General features: G+C 37.8%; 1 protein-coding gene across 19 annotated transcripts; it reads right to left on the bottom strand.

Moving 5' to 3' along the window:
* Nucleotides 1–176: 176 nt before the first annotated feature.
* LOC100243367 (nuclear transcription factor Y subunit C-2) lies at nt 177–8,689 on the bottom strand. 19 transcript variants are annotated; one of them, XM_059735579.1, is made up of 5 exons: nt 8,507–8,642; nt 3,224–3,311; nt 2,950–3,127; nt 2,712–2,871; nt 177–1,339 (listed from the first exon to the last, which is right to left on the bottom strand). In XM_059735579.1, the coding sequence occupies exon 5, from the start codon at nt 1,282–1,284 to the stop codon at nt 475–477; it is 810 nt and encodes a 269-aa protein (XP_059591562.1). In that variant the 5' UTR covers nt 1,285–1,339; nt 2,712–2,871; nt 2,950–3,127; nt 3,224–3,311; nt 8,507–8,642; the 3' UTR covers nt 177–474. The 19 variants fall into 19 exon arrangements, with proteins under 19 accessions (XP_059591562.1, XP_059591565.1, XP_059591563.1 ...); XM_059735582.1 differs by lacking the exon at nt 2,950–3,127 and adding an exon at nt 6,063–6,254 and having other exon boundaries at nt 2,712–2,796; nt 3,247–3,311; XM_059735580.1 differs by lacking the exon at nt 2,950–3,127 and adding an exon at nt 6,063–6,254 and having other exon boundaries at nt 2,712–2,796.
* Nucleotides 8,690–8,966: the final 277 nt, after the last annotated feature.

An 8,966-nucleotide genomic window follows, 5' to 3' on the forward strand; every position in this document is an offset into this window, starting at 1 on the left:
TGCCAAAACATGGCAACTTCTTCAGCTTCTCTGAGGTACGCCTAAATGAATCAGCCTCCCAACCTCCAAGGGTAGCTGCTTCTTCAGTGATGAAAGGTAAGTACTGCTTCTAAATTATGAATTAGTATCTGATAAATGATGTATAACAAGCGAAACTACTGCAACTGAGAAAGTGATAATCCATGCAAACCAGAATTGATGTTTTGCTCATACAGATTGATTCAAGGACAAAGGGGTAACATCCTCTTCTTCCACAAAACAACACTTCTCCTGAGGACACCTCAAATTAAGAGCAACACAAAGTCTATTACAGGATGCTGAGTGCCTCACATTTGATTTGGTATCATCTACTAGTTTCAGCTCTGTAATTGTCTACTAACACTACTACTACAAAGCAACTACACTATGACTAAAGACACGATAAGGGTTTGTCTCTAACAGGGCCCCAGAAGGCACACACCTTGGCCCGAGTCATCAAGTATCTGTTTGCTGCTGTTGGGGTTGCTGGGGCTGAGACTGCGCCTGTGGCCATGGCATGAAAGGCACAGGAGGTCGAGGCTGTTGGGCAGCATATATCGATGATTGATCAACAACTGCCTTCCCCATGATCATGCCTGTAGGTCCTACTGGTGGGGGAGGAACGTAGTAATATGGAATAGCATCAGCTGGGGAACCCACCACTGGAATACTAGCCTTAGTGACCCCAAGACCCTCCTCTTTCAGCTCATCTCTTGGAATAATATCAACCAAGAAGTCAAAAACATCAGTCCTTGAAATGGCAGCAGCAATATCGTTCTTCTGAAGTGTTCTTCTTTTGTTCTCTTCTGTATGGATCCAAGAGCGCAAAGTCAGCTCCAGGATAAACATCTCACAAGCCTTTGCAAATACTACTGGAGCCTCAGCTGAAATCATCCTCACATCTTCATCAGCTTTCATTATTTTCTTGATCCGAGCAAGAGGGAGGCTGTGGTTCTTGAAATCAGTTGTTTGCTCAATTTCCTGCATTTGATTCGACCAGAACATTTGAAGCTGCTGCTGCTGTTGATGCTGCTGTTGGTGGTGGAACTGCTGGGCTTGTTGAAAGGCAAGCTGATGTGGAGGAGCAGGGAAAGTACCGGGAGGCTGAGTTGGAGAAGGAACAGCCACTGCAGGACTACCAGAAGCCACCATTGGAGCAGTTTGGTAGGGAGAAGTACCATAGGCCATTTGACCAGCACCAGCTACAACCCCCACTACTTGATGCTGCTGCTGCTGCTGCGGCTGTGTCTGTTCTGGCTGATCCATGGCTAACTGTAGGAGTATCTGTTTCACTTGTTTCGATTACCCCCTCATCAAAATGCTGAAAAGGAAAACATTATACATGAGAGTTGAAATCACCCTGAGTTTGAAATCATATGCGATTTCCATAAGGCAACTACAAACCATTGGTCCAAATTAAATTACAAAAAGGCAACCCGGTTCAGTTCAGTTTTGTAAGAGTAATCCCAATCTAGCATTCTATATGATTCTAATGTCATTTCTAAATTTTGTAAGTTCTTGTGCAAAGTGTTTGTCATTAAAAGAAACAGAAAGAAAGAGAGATGAGAGAGAAACGGAGAAAAGGAACATAATCTTTAATGTCGTCTTACGACCATATTTCTAGTTTTTCTTGGCACTTAGTCAAAAGTGAAAGGCGATATAAAGTTGATAGAACCTAACTTTGTCGTCAAGCGGAATGGCAATAGATATCACAAAAATATCAGATCAAGAAACAGATGTCACAAAATATAATTCTGTCTACCGATTACCCAATTAAAACAATATAAACATCATAATGACAGTATTATTAAGGGCATTAATAACTTAACATTTCCATAATAAGTTGAGTGGAATCACCAAAATAATTACAATTACATTAGTTGTTCAAAGCATCAAACATCATACATATACAACATCATACAAATCATCTAATTTATGCACATAAAAAAGTTATTATGTTCATAATCCACGTAGACAGGATGTAAGGTGCTTTCTTGCTTTCAGTTGGATTTGGATTCACAATTGGGGCATCATAGTCGTACAAGGCCTGAAAGAGGCAAAATGGATCGGTCTCTATGATATCTTGGTAGAGGGAGATTCAGCTATTATTTATTTATTTTTATTTTTTATTTTCATTTTTGGATGACTTATGGGAGCGGAGGACCTCGGGGATATCACCATTGGATGGTAACACCGACTAGGAAAGTAGACTGTTTGTTTTGCTTGGAAGTATAGAGGAGCAAATTGGTAAACTTATATGTCGGTCAAGAAAGGAGCCTCTTTTGTTTGGGGTTTTGTGGGAGACCACCACTCAAGACATTTTATTTGTGATCAATTATTGGAGATTTTTCATGATTTTATTCAGTCTCCTTTCATTTTGTTTGTCTTGCCTCTTGGAAGGATTCATCCTTCTATATTTATAATATTATTTTTGTTCTTTTATCAGGAAAACATCCTTTAAAAAAATTGTTGAGAGACAGAAGCAGGATAGAACCAGGAAAAATAGGAACCAGGAAAGAAACACAAGAAATAAGATAGAAAGATATGATACAGAGGACTTAAGGAAAAAGAGGTGCAAGATTATAAGCAAGGAAAATAAGAGGGAAAAAAAACGGAGAACAGAAAAAGAAAGAGAGAGAGAAGGACATAAGAGAAAGATTTGACAGAGAAACAGAGACAAAGAGAGAGCACACCTGAGAAGCTAATTGGAAGAAACAGGGAGAGAAACATTGCAACTCTGCCTTCTTCTCGCTTCCCAATCCAAGCCCTAACGTCTCACTAGAAATATAGAGGAAACAAAGAGAGAACCTCCCCTTATATCAAACCCTAGACTCATTGAGATGGCGACAAAAACTGAAAGAGACTGAGAAATACGCATCATTATTTTGTCTTTAGCAACTGTAAATCGACAAATGGCTGGCCCCCTCTTACCATATATCACACAGAAAAGGGGCCTTTGACCAAACTGAAATGCCTTCGCAAGAAGGGTTACAGGCCCAATGCATCATCGACGCGGCTGAGATGTTGCCTCTGTTAAGGTGCTCTTGCTGGCTCTTGAAGAGCCAAACAACCTTTGCCTCGCCTAACTTTGCCTGGTCACCTAGGTGATCTACTTAAACATCAAATTTTATTTTTTATTTTTTTATAGGCAAGTAAGAGTATGCCTGCAAGTTTCAAAATTTCTGCCTTCTTATAGGAACCATACCTGCAAGTTCTGTAGGCACAAACCTGGTTGTCAAATGCACTTTTGGAACTTGTACTCAGACCACCACTTCAATCCACTTGACTGAAACCTAAATGTTTCAACCATCAGCAATTTTAGTCTCTCACTTCTGAGTACAACTGTATGCCCTAATTAAGTATATCAACATAAATGCAGCCTCATGCCTCTAAACTTAGCATATACCAATCCATTCATGCCAAAACGGGCAGGAAAAACAACATGACTATTTATTAACACTAAATTGTCCCTACTTTGTTACATAGTGGGGTGTTTTTTAATCTGGTAAACTGCACCCTAGACAATTTGCAATAATACCATACATTTTCTTGAGACCAATTAAACCAAGGTCTTCAGCTATCCAGGGGGGAAGAATTACAAGTCCAGCATACCATAATGGGAAAGAAGCATTATAGATTTGAAACAAATATTCAAAACATGCTTGTCATGTTGGAAGGCAATAACCATCTACAGGTAATTGTTATGGATTCAACACCTGCCCACAACCATGCATTGGACCATAATAAATTTGGGGATATCAGGAAACTGATCTTTCAGAAAACTTGACTGGCAGGAGGGAGAAGTAAATCATTTCCATTGTATCTTCCACATCTAATGGGATTGAGATAACAACCAAGTCTTATGGTGAAGAACCAAGCATAAGAGCTTCAAGCTAAACTATAGCATGGAGGAGACCTCATCATTTGACATTCCAGCATTCTGTGTCTCCACAAGGTTACTAGTCTTAATATACATCCATTTTCAAATTTTCATTAAATTCAAAAGTGGAATAATTCCATGAGTAAGGATGAAATATCCTTCAAGTAAAGAGAACAGTAGGAAAAAAAAAAAAAAACCTAAAAAGCTACTAAATAAAATAATCAACCATCCTAGACAGACAGTGGAGGAACTCCAACAAGGTAACCCCTGACTTGAGCCAACCAATATTTTTCCTGCTTCGTTTTTCTTACATCTACGAAGTCAAGATGTCCTGCATTATGAATTATACTTCCAAAGCCCTTACTAAGACACCTAAGAGAGATCAATTGTCAAAAAACCAGCTACTTACAGAAAACTGCAAATCTTAAACACTCTTTCACTATAGTCTCTAGACAGTCAATCAATTGCATCTGTCTGGACTACCCAAAGAATAGGGATCAAAGTTAAGTTTCAGGCTCCCTGCAAGGAGAAGGGTGCCCTCAGCCTTGACCATAGCTTTCCTCCTTTAGTACAAAATTCCCTCCAGTACAATAAGATCGTGCTGATGGAAATACTAAAGAGTTCTTCAGTAACATTCACCCAAAAAGTGGTGTAATAGCAATTTATTTTTTATTTTTTATAGGTAAGTGCAAATTGCATTAAAATGCCAAAAGAGGCACACCAAAGTACACATGTGGTATACAACGGCCACCAAAAAGCGCCAAAAAGTATAGGGAAAACAAAAATACTCCCTCCTCAATCCGGCCTTGATCAATCAATGAAATCAACTAAGGACATAGAATAATGTTCTATAAACAAGTTTGTCTAAGATAATAAGTTGCACAAAAACAAAAACTTCAGCCTTTGAACAAAAAGTTCCACATTCTCAAAAGATCTTCTATTTCTCTCTTTCCAAATTGTCTAGAAGAGGCATAAAGGCGTTGCTCTCCACACTTTCTTCCTCTTTCTTCCAATAAACAAGCCATGCCATCTTAACAGGGCCTTTTGAACCGTAGAATGAATCACCCAACACACCCTAAACAAAGAGAATAAGAGCTCCCATAACAGCCTCACCTTTCCACAATGCAAAAGAATGTGGTCAAATATGATCCATAGATAATTCATGGACTTCCTCTTATCTCAATTTCCACAATTATGTGCAATTGAGAAAGGCCTAGATGCCCAACCAAGGGTTGGACATCCATGATGGATACCACTGTCATTAGGCATGAGGGAATCTTCCTCATGAGAGACTCCATGAAGACAAGAAAACTTGTAGTGGAACAATGATATCAGTTGCCATCCCCAATGTTTTGATTTTCTGTTTTTCCATCAAGTGTGACTTCCCTATCCCAAGGCAGTACTTCTTTCCCAAATAAGACCCAATTGGTAATTATCCAAGCAGCAGCCATGGTTTTCCTTTTATGCTCTGTTGCGTTGCTATGAAATATAAGGATATGAGACTTCAAATTTCCTATTCTTCTCTTCACTAGCAACCACATGAAGCCTTTTAGTTTATTCTCTTATTCAAAGCTCTATCTCAAGGAAAACACCTTCTCTAAAACCTACAAGTTGTTCCATTTATTAGATTAAGGGAAGGCAGAATAACCCTTTTTACCCTTGATGAGAAACTCATAATCTAATATGACCCTACAGATTCATGCTAAGCTGATCTCAAATGATACAGCAAGGCCTTGTGCAAAGTACAAATACAATACCAAGAAACCATTCATTCTCTAGCTAATCAGTCTCTCATATAGCCCAAAAACAAACAAAAGATCTTTCATCAAATAAGCACTATTACAAACCCTAATGCTTTATTTAGTTGCTGACAGATTGCAGAAGAAACAAAGTGAAACCAAAAACAAGAACTAGGAAAAAGGAACCTTAAACAGCCAGTTCAAATCCAACTTATTAGAAGATTCCAAGTTAATATTTATTTCTTTAGAAATTTTGTGGCAATCAACAGTCTATGTCGAGTTAATTGCAGCAGTCTTGATGAATCTTGAGACCATTATTTACTAAAAAAAGATAGGAAGAGTTATAAAAAAAACAACCAATTAAAGGAAGAACAAAGACCACAGAAACATTTCATCAATTATGTTTTTAATAATGAGGTATACACCTGGACAACGAGGCATTTATCCCAACTTCTAGCCAAGTAAAAACCCCAAGCTATGTTAGGCCACCCTTCTACCTTGCAATACTTAAATACCGAGAGCCTCAAACTCAAGACCTCCGGTTCATTGCCAAAGGTCACTCCTGGTGAGCTACATCCCAAGGGCATCAAATTCTGACCTAAACCTCTGTTTGATTCCTGAGAAAACAGTGAAATTATAATTTAGGCTTCTTTAACTCCTAGGACTAATGTCTCAAATCTCTGGATTCCTGACTACAGATCCCTTTCATTTTCACCATATTTTCTCAGATAACATACAAAAAACACAATCAACAAACAAGTTCAATAAAAAAATCAAAAGAGAAACCAATTACCCATGAATAAAATAAAATAAAGAAAAAAGAAGCATTTACAAGAACAGATCCCAGAGGAACATATTTCATCAAAACATAAACCTAACTCTCTGTTTGGTTCTACAGGAAACAGAGGGAAGGTAAAAGGAAGCTTCTCTTACTCCCAGCTGAGGTTAGAAGTTCCTATTCTCTGACTTCCCATTTAAGTTTCTTTTCTTTTTCCCATATTTCTCATTAAACAACCAGAAAATGACAATTAAACCAACCTACAAAAGAAAAAAGAACCCCATTTAAGTGAAGGACAGATACCAAATTTTATTAAACCATAACTCACACCCAGTTGCCTGAAAGTTCTTGTACTTCAAAAGTCCCACTTTAAGCTCCTTTCCTTCTCCTATATTTTCTCAAGAAACAAACAGAGAGAAACAAAAAGTCTAAAAACACATCACAAGATAGAACCAATTACCCAACAATATCATAAGAAAAAAGCCAATTTAATAGAAGAACAGATGCCACTGAAACATTTTATCAAACTATAACCATAACTCTCAGTTGCATGAAAGCTCCTATTCTCCAAACACCCAATTTAAGCCCCTTTCACTTGTCATATTTTCTCAAGAAACAAAAAGAACACCAAGCAGCCAAACGACCAAAGATGAAAGAAATAAAATAAAGAACAAAACAAAACAAAATCAAGACATAGAACCAGTTACCCAACAATTTAATTAAGAAAGGGGGCACCCATTTAAGAAATGAAGAGAGACAAGTGAAACATACCCTAAACCCAAGTTGCAGAAAGGTTCCTGTTCTCCAAAGTCCCAATTTAAGTTCCAACTATTTTCCCATATTTTCTAAAGAAATAAACAGGAAGGAAAAAGAAAAGAAGATAGAACCAATTATCCAACACCTTAATAATAATGATCATAATATTTTTTTGATAGGCAAATGACAAAATTATATAAAAAGCACCGAGAAATCAGCACACCAAAGCACACAGGCTTAATAATAATAAAAGTACTTAAGAGAAGAAGAGATACCAGAGATACCACTGAAACATTTCATCAAACTCCAACCCCAACCCCAGTTGCATTAAATTTTCTCGAGTTCTTTTTTTTTTTTTCCATGTTTTCTCAAGGAAAAAACATAAAGCAATAACTAAACAGCCACAACATCTAAAAACAGATGAAAAGATAGAATCAATTACCCAAAAATTTATTTATAAAGGAAAAAAAAAATACTTAAGAGAAGAACGGATATCACTGAAACATTTCATCAAACCCCCAGTTACATGAAACTTCCTACTCGCCAAAATCCTAATAAAGTGCCTTCCTTCTTCCCATTTTTTTTTCAAACAAACGTAAAGCAAGAAACAACCAACCAACCAAAACATCTAAAAATTATCAAAAGATTGAACAAACTGCCCAACAATTTAAATATTCAAAAAAAGAAAAAATTGCCAAACCCATTTAAGAGAAGCGCAGACACCACTGAAACATTTCATCAAACCCCAGTTGCATGAAAGTTCCTACTCTCTAAACTCCCAATTAAGGTCCTTTCCTGTCCCAGATTTTCTCAAGAAACAGAGATAGAGCAACAACCAACCAACCAAAACATCTAATAGAATATCAACAGCAAAAACCAATTACCCAACAATTTAATAGAAAAAACTAACGTATTTAAGGGAAAAGGAGAGACCACTGAAACATTACATCAGACCCCAGTTGCAAGAAAGTTCCAATGCCCAAAACTCCCAATTAAGTTCCTTCCTTTTCCTATATTTTCTCAAGAAACAAAAATAAAGCAACAACAACCAACCAAAACATCTAAAAAGAACTTCAAAAGACAACCACTTACCAAATACTTCAGTAAAAAGAAAAAGGAAAAGAAAAAAAAACAAACAAAGCCATTTTAGAGGTGCAGAAACCACCGAAGCATTTCATCAGACCACAGTTGCATGAAAGTTCCAACTCTCCAAACTCCCAATTAAGTTCTTTCCTTTTCCATATTTTCTCAAGAAACAAACAGACCCACCAACCAAAACATCCATAAATAATAATAAAAAAAATGGAATACCCAAGAGGGAAACCAATTACCTACCAAATTTGTGCTGAGACTGTTGCAAAGCTGAAAAAAACCCTAGGAGAGAGAAAGTGGGTGTAGGTGTCTGATTTTAGGGAGAGAAAATTAGGGGTTAAAGGGAGGGACAAGAGAGCTTTTGAATATGTATGGAGTTGGAGTTCCACAGAGAATCTATGCCTCCACCACGTGTCGCTTTCTGAGGCATCAGAAAGATCGCAAGTGGGGTTGATTTGGTTAATAGAGTGAAGGGTAAGGGCATTTTAGTAATATCGGTAAACCGTGCTTGTCTGAGTGGGCACGTGGAGAGCGCGTGTGGTGAGACACAGTGGGCTAGGACTGTCACGTGACTGTATGTCATGAGCGTGGCCCCCACCGTGACCTCACGTGATCAACGTGAGCACTTACAAGAGGGTTGGTGGACGGTTGGTTGTGGGCCTTATGGCTTCTTTTAGTTTCAGCTCACAGATCCTTAAAATTG

This window comes from Vitis vinifera, chromosome 19, assembly GCF_030704535.1.
Source record: "Vitis vinifera cultivar Pinot Noir 40024 chromosome 19, ASM3070453v1".
NCBI lineage: Eukaryota > Viridiplantae > Streptophyta > Magnoliopsida > Vitales > Vitaceae > Vitis > Vitis vinifera.